The 27,781-nt window shown below is 54.8% G+C and overlaps 1 protein-coding gene and 1 long non-coding RNA gene across 5 annotated transcripts in view; one reads left to right on the forward strand and one right to left on the reverse strand.

Annotated features, from left to right (window-relative positions):
- The first annotated feature begins 1,755 nt into the window (after positions 1-1,755).
- On the forward strand, positions 1,756-26,916 carry LOC307094674. The gene is made up of 3 exons (XR_013813114.1): positions 1,756-1,928; positions 12,707-12,780; positions 26,193-26,916. It is a non-coding gene; the product is annotated as an uncharacterized lncRNA (long non-coding RNA).
- Positions 8,337-27,781, reverse strand: part of TLR5 (toll like receptor 5) — a 42,862-nt gene continuing 23,417 nt past the window's right edge. The window contains exons 2-7 of one of the 4 annotated variants that reach the window (XM_079763701.1): positions 22,707-22,861; positions 15,360-18,545; positions 14,194-14,986; positions 12,068-12,304; positions 11,586-11,951; positions 8,337-9,870 (exon numbers count right to left, since the gene is read on the reverse strand). In XM_079763701.1, coding sequence (XP_079619827.1) covers positions 15,971-18,545; positions 22,707-22,750 — 2,619 coding nt within the window. In that variant the 5' untranslated portion in view covers positions 22,751-22,861 and the 3' untranslated portion in view covers positions 8,337-9,870; positions 11,586-11,951; positions 12,068-12,304; positions 14,194-14,986; positions 15,360-15,970. Of the gene's footprint in view, positions 9,871-11,585; positions 11,952-12,067; positions 12,305-14,193; positions 14,987-15,072; positions 18,546-22,706; positions 22,862-27,781 lie in introns of those variants that run through there. The other 3 variants (XM_079763699.1, XM_079763698.1, XM_079763700.1) reach the window with 3 other exon arrangements.

Below are 27,781 nucleotides of genomic sequence, written 5' to 3' on the forward strand. Positions count from 1 at the left end.
GGCGAGTCTATTTCGAAGAAGTGGCGTTAGAAGAAGTTTAAGTTTAAAAAATGTGGCTTTCCAAAGAAATTTCAATCGTTGTACTGTTGATATTTGGCTCTGTTAACTAATGAGTTTGCCGACCACTGGGTTAGGGCATCATCCCATAACCCCAGGGTTGTGGGCTCAATCCCCAGTCAGGGCACAAACAAGAACCAACCAATGAATGCATGAATAAGTGGAATAACAAATGGATGTTTCTCTCCCTCTTTCCTCTCAAAATCAGTTTTTATTTATTTATTTATTTATTTATTTATTTTTAATATATTTTATTGATTTTTTACAGAGAGGAAGAGAGAGGGATAGAGAGTTAGAAACATCGATGATAGAGAAACATCGATCAGCTGCCTCTTGCACACCCCCCACTGGGGATGTGCCCACAACCAAGGTACATGCCCCTGACTGGAATCGAACCTGGGACCTTTCAGTCCGCAGGCCGACACTCTATCCACTGAGCCAAAACGGTTTCGGCTCAAAATCAGTTTTTTTAAAAAGAAAAAAAAAAAGCCCGATCTGGATGGCTCAGTGGTTGAGCGTCGACCTATGAGCCAGGAGATCACAGTTCGATTCCCGGTCAGGGCACATGCCCGGGTTGCGGGCTCCATCCCCAGTTGGGGGCGTACAGGAGGCAGTCGATCCATGCTTCTCTCATCGATGTTTCTCTCTCTCTCTCCCTCTCCCTTCCTCTCTGAAGTCAATAAAAATATATTTTTTAAAAAGTTAAAAGAGAAAAGGAAACTGAGAGGTGATTTACTCCATCTGCTAAAATGGAAGTCATTTCCCCGGAACCTCTCTTTGGGAACCCTGCCGTGTAGGGTTCATTTATGACTGGAACCCAAACAAAAACAGTCCCTGCGCCTGACACCCAATGAAGTCCCTGTGTGGCTGCTCCTCACGTTTCTCCGCGGCCCGGCGGGCCCAGGCACACGCTCCCCGGTGTTTCCTGCGCTCCCTGCACGCGGCCTCCTGCCGCCTCCGCGGCCCCCTGCGCCTGGCTTTCCCCAAAGCGCAGGCCTCGCCCTGCTGTCAGCTGTGCCCACAGACACCCCGTGTCCCCTGCTCCACGTTTACTGCTGCCGGGTGTGGGCCTTGGGCCTGTGGCTGAGGCTCTGAGGGTCACCCGCCCTCCAGGCGGATCCCGCAGAGAAAGGCAAGGAACGGAGCCTGAGCTGACTCAGGCCGAGTCTCCTTCCCGGCGTTCAAATATGTCAGTGTGCAGAGTCAGGGACTTGAAACGTCAGAACCAAAAGGGCCGCCCTGGCCGGTCTGGCTCAGTGGGTAGAGCGTCGGCCTGCGGACTGAAGGGTCCCGGGTTCGATTCCGGTCAAGGGCACATGCCTGGGTTGCGGACTCGATCCCCAGTGGGGGGCAGGCAGGAGGCAGCCGATCCATGATTCTCTCTCATCATGGATGTTTCTCTCTCTCTCTCCTTCCCCTCTCTCTCTCTCAAAAAAAAATTAAACATAGAACGATCAGGCAGTTCTACTTCTGGGATTATATCTAAGGGAAGTGAAATCGGTGTCTTGGAGAAAAAAAAATTTTAAAGCTTCACTCCCACATTCATGACGGCATTATTTCTAACAGCCCAGATATGGAGGCAACCTAAGCTGATGGGTGAGTGGTCAAAGAACCGGTGATGTATATCCACGTGGCTCGCACTTCCTCTCAGAGGCTTATTCCTAGAGATCTGCGTCTCTCCGCTTCCTCTCTCCTGACAGTACAACGTTAAACAGAAGTGGTGACCGCGAGGGTCCCTGTGTTTTTCGCAATAATAACGGTAAGGAAGTGCTTTGACAATGACAGCACTCCTCGTGAGCAAGGGAAAGGAACGGCATTTGACCCCACACAGTCCTGTCTTCTTTGTCCTCAGGCAGCAACTGAATCCGCTGGTAGGTGCTGCCGGAGGTGGCCGCGGTGTCCCGGATGTAGCTGTGGGGCTTGTCTCCCAGCAAAGAAGGGAAGGGAAGATCATTGTTACTACTGGGTATTTGGGGGGCCCGCTCTAGGCCCCAGTGTGACTCAGTGGGGCGGGGACAAAGGACAGGGACTGTCAGATACTTGGCTGATGCCAGATCCAACCGCCTCCTGCAGCCCTGGGTCACTGATATTCTTTTTTTCTTTTTTAAAATATATTTTATTGATTTTTTACAGAGAGGAAGGGAGAGGGAGAGAGAGTTAGAAACATCGAGAGAGAAACATTGATCAGCTGCCTCCTGCACACCCCCTGCTGGGGATGTGCCCGCAACCAAGGTACATGCCCTTGACCGGAATCGAACCTGGGACCCTTGAGTCCGCAGGCCGACGCTCTATCCACTGAGCCAAACCGGTTAGGGCAGGTGCTGATATTCTTTATCAATTATGTTCCCTTCAGTTCTTGTTTGTAAACGTGCAAATATGACATAGGAAGCTAACCTCCACCTACCTTCTCAGACGTGCACACCGTGGTCCGATCCTTTTCTGTGCACACACAGCTATAGAAGTAATGCAGTTTCACTTATAGAACTTTCTGTACAAGTGGAATGCTATTATTACTTTTTAAATGTTAATATATTTTTATTGATTTCAGAGAGGAAGGGAGAGGGAGAGATAGAAACATCAACAAAGAGAGAGAATCATGGATGGGCTGCCTCCTGCACGCCCCCTACTGGGGACCGAGCCTGTAACTTGGGCCTGTGCCCTGACCAGGAATCGAACCGGTGACCTCCTGGTTCATAGGTCGCCACTCAGCCACTGAGTCAGGCCGGCCAGGCTGGGATGCTATTTTTTTTGTATGGGCCCTGACCGGGGGTCAGGATGGCGCGTTAACAAACTGAGCAACCGGTCAGGGCGGGGTGGTGTGAGCGTGACCTGGGCTGAGAGGAGTCAGTGGACAGACGGGGTTCCAGGGGAAGGAGAAGGGGACAGTACTAAGTGTAAGAAGAAGCACTGGGGATTTTATATAAGAACAGAATTTTCCTTTATGATGATGTTTTTTAAAAATCACTTATACCTGGAGACCCTGCCGAAGGTCCGGGCACAGGCTCAAGTCAGCCTCAGGCAGTGAGTGAGCAGGCTCAGAGGAACACACAGAAACGCGTGCGCTGCTGTCCCTGTGGTGGCCTCACCGGGTTTGGGCACCGAGTGTGTGGGCGAACCAGCTCTGAGCACGGCCAGCGCGGACTCCCTGTTCATCCCCCAGGTTTATCGCATGATCCTTTTTTTTTTTGGTTCAGGCGTTGGCTGAAATTTTATTTTTTTCAACAAGTTCATTATTGCAAACCTCTCTTTCTGTTGAGTGAATAGACAGAATTGGAGGTAATTGAATTAAAAGCACTTTTGTTGAGGACAAACACAGGCAGACTGATTAACTTAAGAGTCTTGTACTCAGTTTTCAAGTCATTGGGAGCATGTTCTCCTTTTCATGAACTTTCGGGGCTTTTTTACTTATTTTTTAAAATATATTTTATTGGCCCTGACCGGTTTGGCTCAGTGGATAGAGTGTCGGCCTGCGGACTGAAGGGTCCCAGGTTCGATTCCAGTCAAGGGCATGTACCTCGGTTGTGGGCACATCCCCAGTAGGGGGTGTGCAGGAGGCAGCTGATCGATGTTTCTCTCTCATCGATGTTTCTAACTCTCTATCCCTCTCCCTTCCTCTCTATAAAAAAAAAAAATCAATAAAATATATTTAAAAATATATATATATATATATATTTTATTGATTTTTTTACAGAGAGGACGGGAGAGGGATAGAGAGTTAGAAACACAGATCAGCTGCCTCCTGCACACCCCCCACTGGGCATGTGCCCACAACCAAGGCACTCGGGGCTTTTTAAAAAAGCACTAAGCCAGGCACTTCTCCGTGCTTTGCTCACAAAAAAAATCGCCCATCGAGTCCCTGCAGGGCAGCGTCCAGACGGAATCCAGGCAGGTCCCATCCATCAGCGTGTGAGTGCCGGGGCCCATGCACACGTCGATGCAGACGCCCCACTGGGCTCTGTGTGTGCTCGGCTGCAATTCCTCGCCATCGCGACGCTGCGGGGCCAGCTCGTGGAGCTACAGAGTGACCAGGAGGGATGAGCTTGGGCAAGACCCCCAGGGGCCTCCTCTCGGCGATTCTGACAACCCCAAGGTCTGGCTCTCGGCCGCATCTGCCCAGAGACCTTGCTGTCCGCCCACCAAGCGTGGGCCTGGCCCGCGAGGCAAACTCCCATTAGCCAGACTCACAGGGGCTGGTGTGTAGACCAGAATAAAACCCTCCATCCCTGAGGGGACTGCTGGGGGAGGTAAGGGGCAATTAGAGGGTAGACCTTCCGCTCAGAAGCAGAGCCGGGAGGTGTGTGCTCCAATGTTGAATGGTGTCAGGCCGGAGCCAAAAGACTTTGAGAAATCTCTTGATTGTGAATTACGCTCGGCAGATTCCCAGGTGGTCCATGGGGCACAGGATGCTCCCCCACACCCTCCCCCTCCGGACAAAGAAGTGTCTGACCCCAAGCACCAACAGTGCTGAGGGTGAGAAGCCCGGCTCCAAGGTCTGAAATTCTATGTGTCTTGCCAAGAGGGAGCAGGACCTTCTGAGCCTGGGATCGCTGGAAAGACTCATTCCTGTCAATCTGGCTCATGGCTCTCCTGACTCGAGGGGTCTGCATTAGACAGCCTGGACATTGTTGGGGGGTCTGACCGCGGCGAATATGTGTCACCATACAGCTGTGGTTAGGGGAGTGACGAGAAGTTCTTCCTGCTGTCTAGCCTCAGTCTTGGCTGCTGCAGGGTCTAAAGCACTGAAGTGAGGGTGCGTTTTGGGTCAGTAGAAGCTAGACCGTTCGCCCCTGGGGACCCCATCTTCCCCGCTGAAGCTAGAGGGGTGCTTTGCACAGAGCCAGCCGCTCTTTTTCTTGGTCGACTATGTCCTTGGACATACAGCTCCTTCCTCCCTTCCTTTTCTCCTCCTTCTCCCCTCCCTCCCATGTGCTGGCCATAACACAGCGAATAAGACGCAGTTCCCAGTACCAACACACACCACGGGCTGGCCGCTGGCCGGGGGGCCAGGTCACCCCCAGATGGTCACGGTGGGTCTATTTTTACAGCCAGGAGCCCCCCTTTCTGAGGAAGGGCGTCTGTTTTGCCCTAACTCTGCTAAGGGGACCCTCTCCGGTAGTCTAGGTTAGCGATCACAGGCCATGTCCCTCTGCTGCAGAAAACCGCCGAGCGGTCAGCCTCTCCCGGCACCGGGGCCTCTGGGAGGGGCCGGCGTGCCCTGGCCAGGCCGTGGCCTCGGCTCCCACGTTTCATCTCTCACCTCTCCGGCTGCTAAGCTGGGGAGCAGGCGCTGGGCTTTCAGGCAGCCGCCTGCCGCCCAGGGTGGGGGGATGGGGGGGGTACTAGGAGGTCTGTCCCGGGGAGCAGGGGGTTGTGGGGAGGGAGCCAGGGGCACAGCAAAGTGCTGAGGCCGGCCAATTCCTCCCAGGCCTGCAACATTCCAGGGCTGAGTCCAAACGCCCAAAATAGAAGCGGACAGAGAGCAAACTTCCTGGCCCAGGAGAGGCTGCTGTGTGCTGTGTGCTGTGTGCTGTGTGCTGAAAGGAGCCGTCAGTCCGCTGGGTCTGGGGGGCGGGGTGTGAAGGGGGGCCGGTGGAGAGGAGCCCCCAGAGCAGAGGGGACCAGGAGCCTGGGGCCGGGTGACCTCAGCCACGGAGCGGCAAGCGCCCGCACCCCATCTCGGTGGTCACGTCTTTCTTTAGAAAGAGATCGTTTGCTTGTGGCCTCGGGATGGGACGGCAGTGACTGACAGCGTGGCCCCGGGCGGTGCGGGGCCGGGGACCCGTCTGCATCCCAGGGGCGGCGTGTTTGTGGACACGGGCCGGGCGGGGATGCTCTTGTCCACCTGCGGCCGGCACCGGGGAAGCGCGTGCCTGGCCGGGTTCACGCCTCCGTCCTCGACGCGGCGGCTCCTTTACCAACTGTTCTCCCGGGCCCTTAGCTCATCGCCGCGCGTTCAAAGCTCAGGGCTCAGCCGTCAGCCTTTACGTGTGTTTGTCTTTGGCTCCAGCGTGGCTGGCTCGGTGCGCGTTACCCCCGGTTTCCGTGTTTTAACGGTCTCAGGAGAGGATCAGACACAGTCCCATCGGAACAGGCAGCCGGGCCGGCCGAGCCAGGTGCGGACGGTGAGCAGAGAGGAGGCAGCGCAAATGCGAGCCAGCCGGGCCGATCCCCACGCTCGGATTTGGCAGGTTACTCACCTGGCCTGGCCACCTGCTCTCCTGGGCCTCGGTTTCCTTCCTTGTCAGTTCTTCCCATAAACAAGGCTGGCGTTGAAGCATCCCCCAGAGTCGAGACAAAGCATCAAACACGCCCCCCACCCCACGTGGGATCCTCACAGGCAGGAAGCGCCTCTGGCGTGAAGTGGCCTTCCCGCCAGCGCCCTACGGACTTGAACTCCGTGGACAGGCCCCCTCTCAAGAGCGAAAAGCGGGGAGATTGCTCCTCCCGTGGGGTCCGGGAGCCGTTCCCATGATCCTTTCTGCCTCCCTTGGTATGTCCAGACGCGATGCCCAGCAGGCCGCCTAGCGCGGCGTCAGCTCTCCGCCAGGGTGTGTGGTGCGAGCTGCACTGAGCACCCTGGGCGGGAGGGGTGGGGGGGTGGGGGGAGGAGGACAGGCGGTGCACTGGGCAGAGGGTACCCCGTTGGCAGGGACTGAGGGCACGAGGGGCTCGCCTTGGGCAGCCAATCAGCTCCCAAGGACACCTGAGTCAGGCCTGGGACCCGCTGCCCCGATGGGGTCTCTCCTCCCTCCGGAACCAAGCCCCGGGCCCCTTTGGGACCCGCCATCCTCCTGGGAGGTGAGCTGAGCGGCACCCTCAGCCCGCCACCCTGCTGGGAGGTGAGCTGAGCGGCACCCTCAGCCTGCCACCCTCCTGGGAGGTGAGCTGAGCGGCACCCTCAGCCTGGGTGTTGCTTCACGGCGGCCCGCAGACACCCCAGGGTGCGGGCCGGGGGTGCCCGTGGCAGGTAGCTACTGTCTTGTCTCAGAGCCGGGAAAGCCGAGTGGCTGGTTGAGGCCAGCTGTCGGCATGAGCTGGGGTGGGATTGGAACCGGGCAGATGGCAAAGCTCTCCAGTCTCCCCAATCCTGGAGAGTCCCTCGGGCGCCCAGGGGCACCCCTAAGGGATCCCACCCCCACCCCCCACCACAGCCCACAGTCCCACCACAGCAGCCCCCAGCCACCCCGGGTCCCTCGGGCCTGGCAGGCCTCGCACCACAGCCATCTTCCATACGAGCGACACTCACTATCAGGGGCTCATGTCGTTATTATTGTTGCTTTGCTCCTGACTTCCTCTCGCCAGACACGATGTCTAAACAGGAAAGAGCGGCCTTCCTGCTTGGAGACCGGCCTTCAGAAGCGGTTGGCTTGGGGAGCCCCTCTCCCCCCCCCCCCCCCCCCCCGTGGTTTCCAAAGGTTCCCTTCGGTCCGAGGATGAGTGGGAAGGAGCGATAACAGCCCCGGGAGAGGAAGGAAGCCGCAGCCCGGAGGTGGGCTCCGTCCGGAGTCTGTTCCTTCCGCCCGCGGGCAGCGCCCCTGGGTCTCCACAGGCATCCCCGGCGCAGGGCGCACCCCAGGGCGGCTGGAGACCGGCGGCCCGGCGGCCTGGGCTCTGTAGGCACCTGTGCCCCGTGCAGCCCCTGCTGGGCACCGGGTGGGCAGAGGGGCCGTGTGTGGATGAGGCCTCTGACCTGGAGTCCACGTCCTGGCTTTCGGGGGAGGTCAAGGTCCTTCCCCATCACCCCCACACCACGGAGCTCTAGTTGCGTTTATTTCATGTAACTGTCCCCTTACCGAGCCACCGTCACATGAGCGCTCCCCCGGGAGGTTCCGAGAGCGCGAATGAACGCGTCCTTGTCCTGAGAGGGCTGCCGCGTGGGGTCAAGGGCCACATGGACACACCGTTAAGCGACAGACAGGCCAGCACACTGGGGGGCAAAGGGGGGGGCACGAGAGTGGGACCAACACGTCCTGGGGCCTGAGGTGCCGCTGGACAGCGAACCCAGCTCCAGGTGGCCACCTGGTATCCCCAAAAGGCAGGGTCTGGCTCTGGTTCAAGGGACCCCGATTCTGGGGCTTTGGGGAAGGGGGTTCCCCCTGAACCCCTCACTCTGCACATCCAGGTGCTTCCTGTTTCCCTGCGGGGGTAAGGGGGGAGACCTGAGACGCCTTGGAGAGGGGAGGCCATGGCTGTGGCTGCTCTGAGGTGGGACACACACAGTCCCCCAGGGACCCCCCGCCCCCTCCTGCGCGGTGTCTCTCCCCGGAGGCCCCCAGGAGGTGAACGCTGCGGTAAAGCGGCGAGAGGCAGATGGGAAGAGGAGCGGTATTTCTGAGGCCTGGGGGGGCCGGGGGCTCCATCCACCCCAGCCAATGCCAGGCCTTATCCTGACACCTGCCCGCACGGACCCCCCTTACCCCCCGCACTGCGCAGCCACGGGGTCCCGGTGCTCTGGGTGTTTCTACTTTATTGCGATTGGGTGACAGCTGCACCCAAGGAGCGATCTCGTGTGGGGCACGGAGCCCTCGCGGCGCGGCTGGGCGGCTCCGTCTCTGAAGATCGTCCTGCGTTTCCTTTCCCGCGTGTCTGTGTGTGTGAGGCCATGTCTGCATGTGGCTGCGGTGCTGGTAGGGTGTCTGGGGGCAGGAGCAGCGCAGGGAGGGCGGTCCCCTGGGCACTGGGGCAGGAGGAGGGCAGGCTGATGGGGTGGGGGGTGCTCGCCAGGGTACATTCCACGGCCAGGCTCTCAGCCCCCCGCCGCTTCCCACGTCCCGTGGAGGGACACCTAGACGCCTGATGGGTGACTGGAAGCTGCAGGAGGTAGTGGAGCCGCAGGCTGAGGACGGCCCGGGGCTATGGTCCTGCAGCGCCACCTGGGGGCGACCGGGAGAAAGGCCACAGGAGGGTGAGCCAGAGGACCCGCCAGCTCCCCTCTAGGGAGGGGTGAAGGTGGGGGTCCTCTAGAGAGGGGTGGGGGTCGGGGTCCTCTAGGGTACCTACCCCAGAGGAAACGCCCCAGTTCCTTGGGGGATGCCGGAGGTCTGCTTTTCGTTCCCATCAATAGACGTGGGGAAAACTCCCCTGAAAGCCTGGGCTCCCATTGGGGTCGCCTTACTGGGGACCCAGTGGGGACCCCCGCGACCAGAGCCACCACCGCCCACCCTCGCCGCCCACTTGTCAGAACACCTGTTCTCTTAGGAGGCCACAATTACTCCAAGACCCTTCGGATGATCAAATCGGGGAGACGGTGGGGTCCACGTTTTATGGGTGGGGGAGGAACGAGCTCAGAGATAAGCCCAGAGCTGGGAGCTGCCGGAGGGGAGCCGTGGGGCGAGGAGAGTGCCCCGGTACCACTGAGGCAGCACCGGGGCCGGGACACATTCAGACTAAAGCCCGGGCCTGAGGGACACGGACCTGGACGCTCTGCCTTCAGCGCTGGCACGAAGGTGGGCATCGCAGCCTGGTTCCCCTCGGAGCCCTGCAGGCTGCGCCTCGGCACCGATGCTCCTCAGCAGCAGCCCTTCCGAGAGCCGCCGCCTCCCCGCGTGGGGGCCTTCGCTTCCGCTGTGCCTCCAGCGGGGACACCGGCCAGGCCCCTCCAAGGAGCCGGTGAGCCGACGCCCCCGGCACAGTGCCAGGGCCCCTCGGGCGTGTGGCGGGAACGTGACGTCTCACGGTCTGGAGGCTGGACGTCCACGGTCAGGGTGGTGGCAGGTTGACTCTTCCTGAGGGCGGGCAGGGCACATGCCCCCACGGCAGGCTCGATCCCCAGGTGGGGGGTGCAGGAGGCAGATGATGGATGTTTCTCTCCCTCTAAAAGATAAAAACATGTTTTAAAAAAATACCACGAAGAGGCGAGCTAGAGGCTGTGAGACAATATGAGTATTACATGTGTCTGACAAAGACTTCTCCCTAGAACAGTGGCCGGCAAACTGCGGCTCGCGAGCCACATGCGGCTCTCTGGCCCCTTGAGTGTGGCTCTTCCACAAAATACCACGGCCTGGGCGAGTCTATTTTGAAGAAGTAGCGTTAGAAGAAGTTTAAGTTTAAAAAATGTGGCTCTCAAAAGGAATGTCAATCGTTGTGCTGTTGATATTTGGCTCTGTTGACTAATGAGTTTGCCGACCACTGCACTAGAATATAGAAAGCATGCCTACCAGTTATTGATAAAAAGATGCCCCACTTAACACATTGCAGGCAGATCAGGAGCATTCTCGTGTTTTCATATTACACAGTGTTTTACGTAAATGTTAAAGGCATGCCTTAAAATGAAATACCCATTGCATTTCAAAGTTATTTTACATGTTCTTACAAGCTAGTATCTTTTTAAAGTATGATACTTTGCAAAACGTTTTTTGTACTCGTTCAATAGAAACTTATCTGGCCACTGGGTAAAGCTGGCAATTAAACTACTGGTGCGCGATGTGTTAAGATGGGCACAGGACTTGAATGAACACTGCCTAAAAGAATACGTGTTAAATGGGTAACGAGCATGGGAAGTGGTATTCCCTGTGGCCATTGGGAAAATGCACGTGGACACCACTAGGGCAGTGGTTCTCAACCTTCCTAATGCCGCGACCCTTTCATACAGTTCCTCATGTTGTGGTGACCCCCAACCATAAAATTATTTTCGTTGCTACTTCATAACTGTAATTTTGCTTCTGTTATGAATCGTAATGTAAATATCTGTGTTTTCCGATGGTCCTAGGCGACCCTGCTAGCGGTTCTCAACCTGTGGGTTGCGACAGGAGCTGCTGTAGAGCCTAAGACAATCGGAAATAAAAGATATTTACATTACAGTTATGAAGTAGCAACGAAAATAATTTTATGGTTGGGGGTCACCACAGCATGAGGAACTGTATTAAAGGGTCAGGCATTAGGAAGGTTGAGAACCGCTGCTCTACAGCAACAGAAATGCTCTCTCTCGATGGAGGTGGTGATTACATGCATGGAGACAAATGTCAAGACGCACTGAAGTGCCCTTAGGAGCTGCCCATTTTATCGGGTGTTTAAAAAAAACACACAAAAAAACACAGCTCGGGGGTTCCCTGTTCGGATTCCCAGAGGCGGTGCCTAGACCTCCAAGAAGGTCAGCTCACCGCAGGGACGCGGAACAGTGTGGGAGCCGGAGGAGCCGAAGGCAGACCCGGGAGCCCCAGGACCCCAGAAGGCCGCAGTGAGCAAGCAGCCGCCCCTCTGTGCACCCACCAGGTTCTGCAGCGCATGTCCTTTGTGTTAGAGCCGTGGTCGGCAAACCGCGAGCCACATGCGGCTCTTTGGCCCCTTGAGTGTGGCTCTTCCACAAAAGACCACGGCCTGGGCGAGTCTATTTTGAAGAAATGGCGTTAGAAGAAGTTTAAGTTTAAAACATGTGGCTCTCCAAAGAAATGTCAATCGTTGTACTGTTGCTATTTGGCTCTGTGGACTAATGAGTTTGCCGACCACTGTACAGTTAGAACAATTCCGCTGTTTCCCACGCCTTTTCATTCTGGGCAGAAATCACCAACAACAACCCAAACACCCCGTACCTGGGGCTCCGAGCAGCTCAGCAGCACACAGCTGGCCGGGCGACAGCTTGCTCTTCCGATGGGGGGCCAGCATGTCTCCGGGGAGGGGGAGGGCCGGGGAGCTCCTGCCCCCTGCTCATCTGGGGACTCCACCTGAGCCAGGTGATACCAGCGTTTCCTCCTTCGTTCGACAGCAAAGCCCGGAGGCCTCCACCGAAGGGCCACTGGTGAGTCCTGGTCCCTCTCCAAAAAGATCCTCTTGTTCCACGTGGACCAGCGCACAGCAACGCTGGTGACTTCATTCTGCAAACCCCCGAGGGCTTGGCCCGGGCCGCAGGCTGGGCCTGTGACAGCTGCAGAGGGGGAAGGAGCCGGGAGCCAAGGTCCCTGGAAAAACCATGAAAGCGGCCTCAGGTGTTAGCCCCGAGGGCTATGGGAGCCACAAACCCAGGTCAGCCCAGCCCAGCCCAGCCCAGCAATGCCACGGCCGCCACTCTGCCCACCTGCTTCCTGGAGGGGCCGGCCGAGGAGACATGATGTCATTGGTTTTTATCACCCTGCAGCGGGGAGACAGAAAAACAAGGCCTCGTGGAGGCAGCAGCGTCCCGAGCGAGGAATCAAAACAAGCCTCCAGCCTGTTGGCTCCGGCCCCCGAGATGCAGGAATAAGGCCGCCTTGTCACACGCGCCCGGGCTGCGGTGCCCGAGAGGACCCCGCGCGCGTTCCTGCCAGGGGATTGTCTGTAAAAAGAAAAACGTTCGACTTCTTAAAAGGCCTGTCTACATGGAAGGTCTTGTGGCCGTGGGGGAATAAAATATTTCACTGCTAAGTAAAACAGACGAAAAGTCCCCTTAATCTTAAAATAAAACGGAGCCAAACATTATATATATATATAGATCGTCCACCTGTTGAAACAATGTCGTTTTTCTTTGTCGGTGGCTTCATTTTAAAAATTGTGGCGAAGTTTATTTCTGCCAAGGTCAGAAGTTAGCTCCCTTTTATGTATGCATGCATGGGTTATTTTTGTCCTTATGAAAGTATCAATGAAATGCATGCAGAGAGCTAAACATTAAATAATACCATTGATTCATAATGAAAGCTTATACTCCCTGCCTCACCTCAGCCCTCTTTGATCTTTCTAGACCCCCCCAAGCACGGCTGGCTGCGGCTGAGAAACAAACAAGCACAGTTAGACCAGAGGCCACTCCTAATGAAGGTAAGGTGTTTGGGGGGGGGGGGGTGTCCTATAAGCCCTTCATGAATTGATCTACTACAGGTACATGGGTTTCTGATGTGTGTATACCTATGGGCTGAACTGCAGTGTCCTAGGGCACGTGTGGCCTCAACGTGAGCAGATAACGAGAGATTGTTTTTGCAAATGACACCAATTTACATTCTCACCAATAACGTAGTTGAGTGTTAATTGCTCCCACCCTGGCTAATACTTGATGCTGCCGGTCATTTTCATGTTAGCCATGCTGCTGGGCCTGTGGTGGTATCAGCGTGTGGTTTGAATTTGCATTTCCCTGATGACTAAAGAAGGTTGAATTTTTTTTTTCCCCTTTCATTTGCTTTTGGACATCGAGTATCCTTTATGGCAGTGGTCGGCAAACTCATTAGTCAACAGAGCCAAATATCAACAGGACAACGATTGAAATTTCTTTTGAGAGCCAAATTTTTTAAACGTAAACTTCTTCTAATGCCACTTCTTCAAAATAGACTTGCCCAGGCTGTGGTATTTTGTGGGAGAGCCACACTCAAGGGGCCAAAGAGCCGCATGTGGCTCGCGAGCCGCAGTTTGCCGACCACTGTTCTAGGCGTTTTAAATTGATTTTGTCTTGCCCTAGCTGGTTTGGCCTAGTGGATAGAGCGTTGGCCTGTGGACTGAAGGGTCCCAGGTTCAATCCCAGTCAAGGGCACATGCCCAGGTTGTGAGCTCGATCCCCAGTAGGGGGCATGCAGGAGGCAAACAATCAATGATTCTCTCTCTCCATTGATGTTTCTATCTCCCTCTCCCTCTCCTTTCCTCTCTGAAATCAATAAAAATATATTTTAAAAATATAAATGGATTTTGTCTTGTGGTAGGTGAGCATTTATCTACCTTACACCTGGGCTTCATCTTCTCCTATCCTCCAAAGAGAGTTATTTCATAATTTCAAACGTTCAACCGCCTTTACATTCTATCTGGACCGTCTGGAATACTAGTCCCTGCGGGTTCAAATGGTTGATAAGAAATGGTCAAAGTCAGTTGTATTTTTGGGGTGATGAGCAGGATTCTCTCTGAAGTTTACAGTAGCCCCAAACAATAGTCCAGATCAGTGGTCGGCAAACTCATTAGTCAACAGAGCCAAATATCAACAGTACAAAGATTGAAATTTCTTTTGAGAGCCAAACATTGTTATTAACTTAATTAGGATACTCCTAAGCTGGCCTTTGCTAAAAACTCAAGGGGCCAAAGAGCCGCAGGTGGCTCATGAGCCGCGGTTTGCCGACCACTGGTCTAGATTTTCCAGAATCGTCTCCATTTCAAACACAGCCAGCGATCGCCACTCATGGGCCAAACTGCGGTGGTTCCTCCCATTTAGGAGTGACGCCAAAGGACCGCGCTCTGTGGGGTTTATCAGCTCACCGACTTGGAACTGTTAAGTGGAATTCAGGAGCAGTTGCTTAGCAAGTAGCATCTCCGCTGGCCAGCTGGTACCCCCATCTCCACGCGGCCCTGCTAACCTTCGCTGTTGCCCTGTATGCTGCGACTCTGGTGAAGTGGGACTTGGAAAGTGGCCTCAGAAAGCATCACAACTGCTGGGGAGGGGACACGGAAGGGAGGGTCTTTCCTCGGGGGCGGGGGGGCTTCTGGGGGGCCAGACAGGCCCCGGTTCTGAAAGGAGGCAGGAAGGGGTGCTGGTTTTAAAAGGACAGCTGGTGTGCTAAGAGTTTGCCCAGAAGGAAGAGAGGCCTTGGGGCTGGAGGCACCCAGGAGGCTTGGTGGGCTGGGTTTGGAAGAACAGGTAGGATGGATGTGCAGAGATGGGAGAACATTCCAGAAGGAAGGGCAGAACCGTAGAATAGGGGGGTGCGTGTGCTGCGATGATGAACAGTGCTAATGGGCACAGTCATTGTTCAAATGTGAGAACAGTCGGTGCATGGCAAGCTCAGCTTCCTGGATCAGAGAAACCAGGAAGAGAACAGCTAGTCCATGTGTGTGTGTCCATGTGTGAGTGAGTGCCTGTGCGGGAGGGGTTAGGATTCGGGGCGCACAGTGAAGACAAGGGAGTGACGTTCTGGATGCCGAGTCCCAGGCCTCTGTGTGCTCCTCAAACGGCAGCAGCTGACCTGGGGCCCTGCTGGACCGGAAAGCCACAGGTCATGTTGGCGAACCTTCCTTGCTTTCGATTTTTCTTAATACTTTCAGAAAAACATTTCTATATTGAAACAAACATGAAAAATAAAACTTGTATGATAAAAAAACCAACTTCAAAGACATTCTGATTCCATCTAAGAGGCCCTCTGTGTTTGCACCCTCTTGTTTTGGCCACTGGGGCAACTAAGGTCAAGATCTGAGAAGCCTGGCAACTCTAGGAGGCAGACACCATCATGCGACAGGTGAAAAACCGAGGCCCATCAAGGGCGTGTAACATGCTCCAGGTCACAGAGCTAATGTGCAGCAGCATCAGAACTCAAGCCGGGATCTGTGACCAACGGCTAAGTTCCTTCTGGAAGAACTTGAATGGTTGGTACATTATATGGCATATGGAGCTCAGATAGGCCGGCGCTAAATCACGGAATAAAGGTTACCTGCCGACAGGAAGTTCCCGGCCCACGTTCTGCCTGGAGGAGCTGAAGGGAAGAGCAGGAGGAGCGCTGTGGCCACAAGACAGCTAATTCTTCTCATCCCGGCTTCTCTGGGGCCGTTCTCCTCCCTGAGACTGAGGGTGACCTTGACCCAGCCAGGGCGCTGTTCCCACCGTGCAAGCAGGACACGTGCCCCTGTGTCTGTTTCTCTTCTGCTTAGCGCTGTCCCGCAGAGCACACAGGGCTCCGAACGCGTGGCCAGCCCCTCCTGGAACTGAACCCTGTTGGAGGAGGGGTGTCCGTCAGCTGTACCTTCTCTCACGGCGTCCTCCCACGACTAGGAAATACCTGTAGTTGACACAAGAGAACGGTATTATTGAGTCCGACAGGAAATCGGTGGAGAGTGCGGACCTCGGGGGGCAGCTGCGATCTTCCAGACCTGTTCCTGCCCATTTGCAGTTCGTGTTGCTATGAAAATCAAGAGCTTTATGGTTGTTTTTGTTTTTTTCAGAGTCGGGCAAAGGAACCTCAAAAAGGACCCCCCAGGGAGACTCGGTGCAAATACAAGGTGAAGCGCTATCCGCGAGGTCCGTCGAAGGGTCCCGCTCCTTGGACTAGGAGACGGTAGCTATCGTCTGCAGCGGAATGTCCCCGTCTTTCTTCTTCTCCTTCTTCAGTATGTGTTGGGAGAGTTTATGCAGGAACCAGCCAACGTCCTGGAGGTCCTCGGGCCACCTCAGGTACTGCTGCTTCTGCACAAACGCCCGGATGCACGCGTGCCTCATCAGCTGGAACTGGGACAAGGACCCGACCACCACCACGATGAGGGCGCCACGGAGGTCGGCCAGGCTCCTGCTCTGGGCGCAGCTGAAGGCTTCCAGGCACCACCCGTCCCGCAGGAAGTGTCTGCTCACGAGACAGACGACCTTCCTGCTGCTCCACACGGCGTCGTGGATGTTGGCGATGACGTTCTCCCCGGGCATGAAGTCTCTCTCTTCGAAGCACAGGCGGAGCCTGTTTCGGCCGCTGTACTGAGCGTCCAGGTGCGCCAGCAGCGCGCTCTGCACCCATTCGAAGTCCTTGCCGCTGAAGCACAAGTAGGCGTCGTACTTGTACGTGTCAGGCTCTCTGGTCTGGGCTCGGTCCTCGAACAGACGTCTCTGGACCATCTGGTAACAGAGGAAGCAAGACCCCCGGAACTTGGTGACGATGAGGATGGCCACGAGGAACAGGGTCACTGTGACGGTGAACAAGACGAAAAGGGAGAACTTGAGGGCCGTGAGTCTCTCCTCTTCATCGCAGCCCTCCGTGGTCAGCGAGGAGAGGGCCATCCCCAGCAGGGGACTGGGGTACGAGCAGGACAGGTCTTCGGGAGCCCCGAGGAGGGTGACGTTGGTCTGATTGAGCCACGTGATGAAAGGGCCAAGTTCACACTCACAGATGAACTTGTTGTGAGTGACGTCCAGGACGCGCAGTGACGCGAACACCTCGGGGTCGGGGGAGAGGAGCTGGTTCCTGGACACGTCCAGCACCTCTAGGCGAGGCGGGAAGTCGCCGGGAGAGAGAGTGGTCAGCCTGTTGCCGTTGAGGCTGAGTAACCTTAAGGCGACCAGATGGCTGAACACGCCGGGGGGCAGGAAATTCAGGTAGTTATTGTTCAAAAAGAGGCGCTGGAGGCGGGCCAGCCCCTGGAAGACATCCCAGCAGGCCCCCGTCTCCCAGGCGAGCTGCAGCATGTTTTCTCCGAGGAAAAGCTGCTCTAAGCTGAGGCTCTCAGAAGGCCCAGGGTGGGATTCGCACAAGGAAAGGCGGTTTTGATTTAAAATGAGAATCTGGAGGTGAGGGATCTGAAAAAGGAGATAGAGCTCATCCACCCGTTCCAGCCTGTTCTCCGACAACTGGACAAAGTTGGCTGTGAACTTGGTGTTTGGCAACGTCACCAGTTTGTTGCCCCCCAAGTAGAGGGTAGGGATGCTTGGGATGAAGTGGATCGTTTTCAGAGCATTATCCCGGAGGTCCAGGGTCTGCAATCTTGGCAGGGATCTGAACGTTTCGTCCTGGACGATCCCAATGTGATTCTTTTGCAGATCGATGTAGGCGACGTTGGGCAGTCCGTGGAAGTTAGGGTTGTACAGTTCCCCCAGAAGGTTGAAGGACATGTTGAGAACCTGGAGGCTGTCGAGCCCATAAAACGCCTCCCGGGCAATCGTGTTGATCTTGTTGTGGGCAACGTTCAGGACCTTCAGCGCCTTGAGGGTCTCAAAGAGCCGGAAGCCCAGGGAGAAGATCGAGCCGTGTGAGAGGTCCAGGCGACTCAGTGAGCTTCGGGCCAGGCCAGCAAAGGTGTGCCGGTCAGGATCTTTGATGTTGTGGAAGCCAAAGCCCGGACCCATAATGTGACGGGCAAGAACCAGAGAGAAAATCTGGGTGCCGCTGATGGCCTCGGTAAAGTTTCTTATGATGTCCACGGTCCAGCCATTCTGAGAAACATCGAGGGTGTCTAGGACCATGTTTCTGAGTGGGTTCTTGCACGTCCCCCAGTCCACGGAGACCCTGTAGTACAGGTTATTGGAAGCAAGACCTAAAAAGGAGAGTTCCTTCCCGTGGAGGGGCTGGAGGTCATGCTCACATACGATGGGTATGTCGTTGAGGGAGAAGTCAATGGACTTCAAGGAATTTAATTCCTGGAATGACGGGTGAAGGGAAAGGCTATGAATCTGATTCTTGGACAGGTCCAGGCGATTCAGAGACGGCAAGTTTCTGAAGTAACCATCTTTGAACACGGCATCGGAAAGACCACAGTAAAAGAGCCGAAGTTCAAAGAGACGGGGCAGTCCCTGAAAGGCATCTGGGTGCAAGAAGTCTATCGTACTTTGGCCCAAGTCCAAGATCCGGAGATTGGGCAGGTTCCTGAAGGCTTCTCGGTCAACAGTGAAGGAGGTAAGCTGAGTCCCAAGCTCCAGCAGCTCCAGCCGCTCCAGCAAGGGGAATGACGTGGCTGTGACGACCTTGATGTAGTTGAAGCTTAGCAGGAGGCGCTCAGTGGTGGCGGGGACCCGGGGGACCTGGGTGAGGTTACAGGAACGATACAAGGCGATGCGGCCATCCGAGGAGCAGGAAGACAAGCCAAGCACAGGGCTGGCCAGGAGCACCACTCCTAAGAGAAGGTCAAGGTGATTTCCCATGATCCTATGGAGAAGAAGGGAGAGTGATGAAAACATAGCTCTCTAAGCCCGAGGCATTGCACATAGGTCTTTAGAACTTGGGCTCTAATGTCATGTGCCTGCTGCTCGCTTAGACCAGTGGTCGGCAAACTCATTAGTCAACAGGGCCAAATATCAACAGGACAACGACTGAAATTGCTTTGGAGAGCCACATTTTTTAAACTTAAACTATATAGGTAGGCACATTGTGATTAACTTAATTAAGGTCCTCCTAAGCTGGCCTTTGCTAAACACTCAAGGGGCCAAAGAGCCGCATGTGGCTCGCGAGTCGCCGTTTGCCGACCCCTGTCTTAGACCCTTTGACCCTCTGGCTCCCTGGACACGGCGGTTGATGGTATTTTCTGGTGCAGAGAGCACTGTTCTCGCCATCTTTTTATCATTTGTATTGCGTTTCCCACACCCCGCGGCGGCTTCCCTGCTTTGAGGTCATGGTCCCCCGCGAGAGGCTGATGATAGCTCTGATCCCTCGCCTTCCAAAAAGGCACTTTTGCATCAGCAACCCAGTTTTGTATCCAATATCGGGGGGTTCACTGACCTCCCGGAGCCTGCCCCTCCCAAGCCTCATGTCGATGGACGCTTAGTTCAGTGGTCGGCAAACTGCGGCTCGCGAGCCACATGCGGCTCTTTGGCCCCTTGAGTTTTTAGCAAAGGCCAACTTAGGAGGAGCCTAATTAAGTTAATAACAATGTACCTACCTATATAGTTTAAGTTTAAAGAATTTGGCTCTCAAAAGAAATTTCAATCGTTGTACTGTTGATATTTGGCTCTGTTGACGAATGAGTTTGCCGACCCCTGGCTTAGTTGATGGATCACCACCGCCGTGCGTTATGTTCTGCGACGGGGCTTGGGAAACGTTCCGTTTAGGCTTTGTAGTCCACGTGCCATCGTGTGCTGACCTCTGTTCTGGAAGGGAAGAGCACAGAAACGCTGATTTCCCAAAGGAGGGTTTTAAGTGACCGATACACACGTTCTGATACTATTTGCGGGAAAGAAACTAACTTGGCCCCCGAGTTGCTGGCAGTTTTGCAGCTACTGTTGGACCCGAGCATCAGAATGGATCCTCATCTCAGGGAACCAGCCAGAAACATCCCCACGGAGCCCCGGGCGCGAGCACGCCGGCTCAGAACAACAGAGTTACGCGCTCTGGTTTCACTCCTGCCTTCTGTATAGATGACTCAGCGCTGGCCCCCAAATGCAGACACTCAACTCGGGGGCTTGACCTTGAATCGGTGGTGACAAGAGATGAAAGAGAGCCCTGTCCACGGAGCCAAACCGGCCAGGGCCCTAAACCATGTATTTACACGGTGACAAGAAGCGGCATGAACAATTACTGATGCTCTTAGTTCTGCCATCAGGTGACATATGGATTCCTTCCTAAATCATCACCATGCGAGGCAAACTTACAGTAAGTCCCCAGGCTCCCCGGGGGGGGAGGAGGGCTAGAGACACCACTCAAAAGCGTCACCAGTGGCCCATAAAGCAAGCTGACAACAGCGGCAGCACCTCTTACCCATGTCCCATGGTTAAAAGTAATAAGCCATCACCAATAAATCAACAAGCGGCAAGTGCAGGCGAGGAAGCGGAGAAAAAGGAACCCTCGTGCACGGCTGGTGGGAACGCAGACTGGTGCAGCCACTGTGGAGAACAGTATGGAGTTTCCTCAAAAAGTCAAAAGTGGAGCTCCCATTTGACCCAGTAATCGGACTCCTAGGACTATATCCCAAGAAATCAGAAACAATCAGAAAGGACATATGCACCCCTATGTTTATAGCAGCACAATTGACCATAGCTAAGATGGGAAAACAGTCTAAGTGCCCATCAGCAGAAGAGTGGATTAAAAAGGTACATCTACACAATGGAATACTATGCTGCCATAAAAAAGAAGGGACTTTTACCATTTGCAACAGCATGGATCGACCTGGAGAGCATTATGCTAAGTGAAATAAGCCAGTCAGAGAAAGGTAAATATCACATGATCTCACTCATTTGTGGAATATGATGAACAGCATAGACTGATGAACAAAAACAGATCTAGAGACAGAGAAACACCGAATGGACTGTCAAACTTCAGAGGGAAGGCAGGGGAGGGTGGGGGGAAGCGGTGTCCATATAACCAATGGACACGGACACTGGGGCGGTGGGGGCTTGTCCTGGGGGGTGGGAGTGGCCGGGGAGGGGTTGATGGGGGAAAAAGGAGACATATGTAATACTTTAAACCAGCGGTCGCCAACTGGTCGTCCACAGACCACTGGTGGTCCGTGAGGTCTGAAAGGTTGGCAACCGCTGCTTTAAACAATTAAAAAAAAAAAAAAGGACATAAACACTGCAGAAAACATCCCTTTACCTTGACAATCCCTGCAGGCTGCTGCGGAAGTGGGCATTAGGGGTCTACGGCGCAGAGTGGAGGGAGCGGGTGTTGGTATCAGACAGAAAGGTATACCGAACGCCACTAAACTGTACACGTGAAATGGTGCCTTTTACCCAGGCCGGCGTGGCTCAGTGATTGAACGTCAACCTATGAACCAGGAGGTCACGGTTCGATTCCCGGTGGGGCACATGCCTGGGTTGTGGGCTCGATCCCCAGTGTGGATCGTGCAGGAGGCAGCCAATCAATGATTCTCTCTCATCATGGATGTTTCTCTCTCTCTCCTTCTCCCTTCCTCCCTGAAATCAATACAAATATACTGAGCAGCCGTCAATGCGGCCTCCATGCTCCTGCCCACGCGGCTCGTCCAGATAACGGGACCCGAGGGAGAAGGGTCAGCATCTTCCATCGGAGCCGAGTTCACTTAGCGCTGACCCCAGCCCTGAGCACAGCAGGTGCCCTTTCCGGACCTAACGGCCCGGACAGCGTCGCCACGCGTGGCGCTTGGGTGAGTTATGGGCCGCGGTGTCTCCACGGGAAACGGGCACCACGGGGCCAGGGCTGCTCCTGGGCCAATTCAACGCTTGGTCCTTAACCCCGAATGCCAGTCCTGGGCTCCTCGGGAGGACCCGGCCTTGGCAGCTGTAGAGGCATCGCTGCCTCTGGGAGGGGGCGGCCAACGTCAGGCCAACCCGCCTCCCTGGCTGTGCCCGCAGCCTGGCCCTGTGCGCCAGGGAGAGCCTGCTTTCTGGGAACCTGGCCTCCATCCCATGTCTCTGAGTAAGCTGGTCCCTGGGCCCCCATGCTTCTATTTGTCTCATCGGCTCTGCGGTGCCGACTGACCTTCCCAGGGGCCAGCTCCTCCGTGGAACAGTTCTCATGCCCACAGGCGCACCTGGTCTCCCTCCCCTGATATTCTGTTTACGGCCCCACGATAGCATTTTCACTATGTTAGGCCTCACCCCCTGCCCCAGACAGTAAATTTCTTAAGGACAAGGGCCCTGAAGGTTCCACAACTTAAACACCCCACTCCTGTTTTTCCCATGAATAGTTTTTGTTATCATTTTACTTACCTTTTAAATTTTATTGATTTCAGAGAAGGGGAGAGAGATAGAAACATCCATGATGAGAGAGAATCATTGATTGGCTGCCTCCTGTACACCCCACCCTGGGGATCGAGCCCGAACCCCTTGCCTGTGCCCTGACAGGGAATCGAACCGTGACCTCCTGGTTCATTGGTTGACGTTCAACCACTGAGCCACGCCGGCCGGGTGTTTAGATTTCATTTTTATATATATATATATATATATATATATATATATATATATATATATATATATTATTGATTTTTTACAGAGAGGAAGGGAGAGGAATAGAGAGTTAGAAACATCGATGAGAGAGAAACATCGATCAGCTGCCTCTTGCACACCCCCTACTGGGGATGTGCCCGCAACCAAGGTACATGCCCTTGACCGGAATTAAGGGGGCCAAGTTAGTTTCGGCTTAGATTTCATTTTTAACTATAGTTGACATATATTAGTTTCAGGTGTACAATATAGTGACTCAGCATTCACTTACCTTACCACCTGGTCACCACAATCGGCCTCGTAGCCATGTGTCACCGTGCACAGTTATTATAACTTTATTGACTATATTCTCTATGCTGCACTTGACACCCCGTGACTTATTTTATCACGGGAAGTAGTGCTTCTCTCCCCACTAACACTTTGAAGAAGATGTATGTTCATCAGGGGCACTTACCTCCCGGTCCTAACCCAAGGCGCTGCGGATAGGGTCTCCTTCATCCTCAGTCCCTGGTGGTGTAAGGACTCCCGTTCCCGAGACGGCAGAACCCCATACAGTGACGATGGTGGCCAGTGTTTTTCTGTGAACGGGGAAATGGGGCTCTCGGTTGCCTAAGGAGAAACAGGAAATCCAATTAAGAGGATGAAACAAAACAACACGTAGGTGTTTTCCTGTGCCGCACAGCAGTTCTCTTTGCAGGAGAATTTAAAACCTTAGGTGTGTCTCTTATTGAGCGGAATTTTTTAAAAATATATTTCTTTATTGATTTCAGAGAGGAAGGGAGAAGGAGAGAGAGAGAAAGAAACATCAGTGATGAGAGAGAATCATTGATCGGCTGCCTCCTGCACACCCCCTACTGGGGATCGAGCCTGCAACCCAGGCATGTGCCCTTGGCCAGAATCGCAGGCTAACTCTCTATCCATTGAGCCAAGCCGGCTAGGGCTATTGAGCGGAATTTTAATGGGCAAAGATCAAGGCCATTTTGCCAAGCGGGGCATGGGGCACCTCAGAGCTGAGGGGGTCCCAGGCCCAGCTCTGCTTCAGAAGAAAGTGGGCATCTAAGCCAGCGGGTCCGAAGGGCAGCTTTCTCCCCTGTCACCCCAGTGAGGGAGGCCCTACACTTTGGCAATGCCACATCACCGTGGTGGTGAGGAAGTGGCTCCTTGGACCTAGACGTCCATTTCTGGGGACATGTGGTTTCTGGGAACGCGAGCACGCTGGTGAGGGTGAGCCACTGTCCACGGTGAGCAGGGAACATGCAGATTTCTGGGGAAAAGCAGCTAAGCTCGCCATCAGAGTGGGACACTCTCCACGCGGTACGGCCGGGTGGGTTATGGCTGGGCTAGGAGTCACTGGGCAAGGATGAGGTCTCAGATTTAGGACCAGAAGGACCCTGAACGTTGAGTAGATGTCTAGTGCTTCCATTATTTTACAGAAAATCCCACTGATGCTCAGAGAGGCCAATGGGTAGGGCCATGCACCTATTAACCTGTGGGGCTGGCACCTGAATCCACCTGCAAACGCAGTTGTGCTTTAGATCTTTCAGAAACATGGAATCTACCGCGAGCCAGATCCAGAGCCTCAGAGGGTGCTCTGTATCCGAGGTACCTGGGGAGAGAGCCGGATTGTGCATCTGGAATGATCCTCTCGGTCAGCGGTCGGCAAACCGCGGCTCGCGAGCCACATGCGGCTCTTTGGCCCCTTGAGTGTTCTAACGCCACTTCTTCAAAACAGACTCGCCCAGGCTGAAAACCGACTTCTGCGCATGGGCCACGAAGTTTCCACCGCACGGTACGTGCGCGCCCGCACGTGGTATCTTGTGGAAGAGCCTCACTCAAGGCGCCAAAGAGCCGCCTGTGGCTCGCGAGCCGCGGTTTGCCGACCACGGCTCTAGGTGGTACTGAGGCCGCTGGCTCCCTGACCACAGTTTGATGGTAAGGACTTAGGGACCTGATCTTTGCAGGCCCTGCTCACGACTCGGGCTGCCCTGTTCTCCTGGGGTGCAGCACGACCAAGATGTGAAATGATCATTTCTGAGAAGCCGGCCTTGATCAAGATAGTAACCCCCAATTCTCAGCCCCGAAGGGTAAAAAAAAAAACAGTACTTGGGTGCAATTGCTCTCATTCCAGGACAGGCGCTTCTCCTGAAGACCAGCAGGGGGCGCACCTAAGGCGGGGGGCTGAGGGGAGGAGCCCGCAGGAAGAGGCTGAGCTTGGGGGCATGGAGGTCAAGAGCTGCTCTCAGTCCTAGCGGGTTTGGCTCAGTGGATAGAGCATCAGCCTGCAGACTGAAGGGTCCCTGGTTTAATTCCGGTCAAGGGCACATGCCTGGGTTTCAGGGCTCAATCCCCTAGGGTGGGGTGTGCAGGAGGTAGCCGGTCTCTCATCTTTGATGTTTTTTATTTAATATATTTTTACTAATTTCAGAGAAGAAGGGAGAGGAAGGGAGAGAGAGAGAAACATCAATGATGAGAGAGAACCAGTGATTGGCTGCCTCCTGCACACCCCTTACTGGGGATCAACCCTGCAACCCGGGCATGTGCCCTTGGCCAGAATCGAACCTGGGACCCTTCAGTCCGCAGGCCGACGCTCTATCCACTGAGCCAAACCAGGTAGGGCGATGTTCCTATCTCTTTCTCCCTCTCCCTTCCTCTCTAAAAGCAATAAAAAAATTTTTTTTTAAAAAAAGGCTGCTCTAAGCGGAAGTTGGTCTTGCTTGCTGCCGTGCGGAGTGCAGGCCGCCCGCTCCTCAGGAGCCCGGGGAGAGGGCATCATCGCTGAATTTCAAACCAGGGCAGCCTCGTCTCTTCTTCCTGGGCACGCGCTTAGGATGTAGCCACCCCCACCCTGTGCCCCCGCGGGTCTCTGTCTGTTTTGCAGTGTGCACAATTTTGATATTTTTAAAAGACCAAAATGACAACCGAGTTTGTAGCTGGCTTCAGACTCCAGCTCCCCAAGGTAGCAGACGTGTGACCTTGAGTGCGTGCGCGCCCTCTGCCAGCACCGGTCTACTCACCTGAACAACAGCACCCACAGCAGTTCCTACTGCCCCCAGGAAGCGTCACCGGGGGCTTCTGAGGACACTCAGTGCCCGAACCAGACCCTCGGTCACTGATACTTACACTGAGTGGCCAGATTATGATGATCTCTGAACGCACAATAATCTGGCCACTCAAGAGTGTGTGTGTGTTTTAGAGGCCCGGTGCATGAATTCGTGCATGGGTGGGGTCCGGCCAGCCTGGCCAGGGGGAGGGGACATGAGCAGTTGGCCGGCCTGCCTGCTGGTCAAACTCCTGGTCGAGGGGACAATTTGCATATTAGCCTTTTATTATATAGGATGTATACTGAGTGGCCAGATGATTATGCATTCAGAGATCATCATCATCTGGCCACTCAGTGTAAGCCTCCGTTACGTCTTGCTCGCTTAACACATTGCGGGCCAGTAGTTGTACTGCTAGCTTTACCCAGTGGCCAGATAAGTTTCTGTTGAACGAGGACCAAAAACATTTTACATGAATGTTAAAGGCACGCTTTACAATTAAATACCCATTGCGTTTTGAAGTTATGTATCACGTGTTCTTACAAGCTAATACCTTTTTAACGAATTCTCATGACAGGCCACAAGCTTTAGAACAGAAAACACCAGAATTCTCGAGATCTGTCCGCAATGTGTTAAGTACACAGACATCATGTAGGCCAGTGGTCAGCAAACCGCGGCTCGCGAGCCACATGCGGCTCTTTGGCCCCTTGAGTGTGGCTCTTCCACAAAATACCATGGCCTGGGCGAGTCTATTTTGAAGAAGTGGCGTTAGAAGAAGTTTAAAAAATTTGGCTCTCCAAAGAAATTTCAATTGTTGTACTGTTGATATTTGGCTCTGTGGACTGAGTTTGCCGACCACTGAGCTAGGCAATGGCACCTCACCCAGAATGTATTCCTTCTAGAAACCACTGAAGGGGAACCGCGAAGGGTGGACATGGAATTGCTCGGTTCACAGTGGGGAGCTGGTGCTCCTCTGGTCCGCACCCCTGGGAAATTCTGTGCAAGCAACCCCGATGGTCCCAGCACCTGCAGGAGGGGGTCCCCCAGAACCTCAAGCACCAAGCACAGCAGCCGGAGGCATTGATGGTGTCAAGACAGGACGCTGAAAACCCAAACGCACGCTTCATGAGCACGCAGGTTTAAAGCACCTGATGCAAAGAAAGAATTCCATCCGGGCGAGGATTGAAAACACACAACTAGCACGCCACATTCAAAATCCTTGGGGCCCGGCCGGCGTGGCTCAGTGGTTCAGCATTGACCTATGTACCAGGAGGTCACGGTTCGATTCCCGTCAGGGCACATGCCTGGGTTGTGGGCTTGATCCCCAGTGGGGAGCATGCAGGAAACAGCCAATCGATGATTCTATCTCATCACTGATGTGTCTCTCTCTCTCCCCATCTCTGTTCCTCTCTGACATCAATAAAAATATATTTGAAAAAAAAAATCCCTGGTGAGAAATAGCTCGCCAAGGAATTGCACATCTCCCCCCGGTCTTCGGGTTCAGGCACCAATATTTGCAATTAGAGAATTAACACCCCCGGCTCTGCTAGCCTTCCCGAATGCAACGCGGCGAACGCTGGTGTGTGGACGGGCAAAGCAAATTGCCAGGAAAGATGGCAGCTGCAAGGTGGGCAGTCGGAGGCAGAGCAGCCGGGAGCCGGGGGTCCCAGATTGCATCCCTGAAAGTAACACAGGGACAGTCTGCTAAGAGCAGCAGGAACCATTTGGATTGTGATGCAAAGTGGAAGCGGTTGGGTGGGTGGGGGGCAGGGGGGCGGGGGACTGGGAAGAAAAACCTTATTAAACTGGGATCTGTTAGAGAGGATGGAAATGGGAGAAGAGATTAGAAAACACTTGAGAACCTTCCTGGCAGGGATCTGAAGTCTGGGAAGGCACCGAGAGGAACCTGGGTGGGGGGAGGGAGGGGGGGGATCAAATCAAGCCTGCTCTGCAGCTGTGGAGACACCCGCTGGTGGGGGTGGAGGAGGGAGAGAGGGCGGCGGGCCAGCAGGAGTGGCCCAGGGTCTCCCTGCCCGCTGGGTGCAGAGGAGGAAAGATGATTCCATTGGCTGCACCCAGGGACCAGGCGCTGGGCCAGGCCGGGCTGGGGGCCACACCCCTGCCCAGTGCCCAGGTTCCGGGCCCCCAGGGAGGGTTATGGAGCGTGGAATCCGCCCTGGGCAGGCTGCCCGGGGTGGCCGAGCCCCGTTCTGAGTGGGGTGGGGTCAGCCAGAGACTGGGCTCCGACTTCCTGTGGGTGTCACTGCCAGGATGCCTGGGATCCTGGCAAATGCAATGAGGTGGGCCCGGCCGGTGTGGCTCAGGGGTGGAGCGTCGACCTAGGAACCAGGAGGTCATGGTTCCATTCCCGGTCAGGACACATGCCTGGGTTACAGGCTCGATCCCCAGCGTGGGGCGTGCAGGAGGCAGGCGATCCATGATTCTCTCTCATCATGGATGTTTCTATCTCTCTCTCCCTCTCCCTTCCTCT

This window comes from Cnephaeus nilssonii, assembly GCF_951640355.1.
Source record: "Cnephaeus nilssonii genome assembly, chromosome: 23".
Classification (NCBI taxonomy): domain Eukaryota; kingdom Metazoa; phylum Chordata; class Mammalia; order Chiroptera; family Vespertilionidae; genus Cnephaeus; species Cnephaeus nilssonii.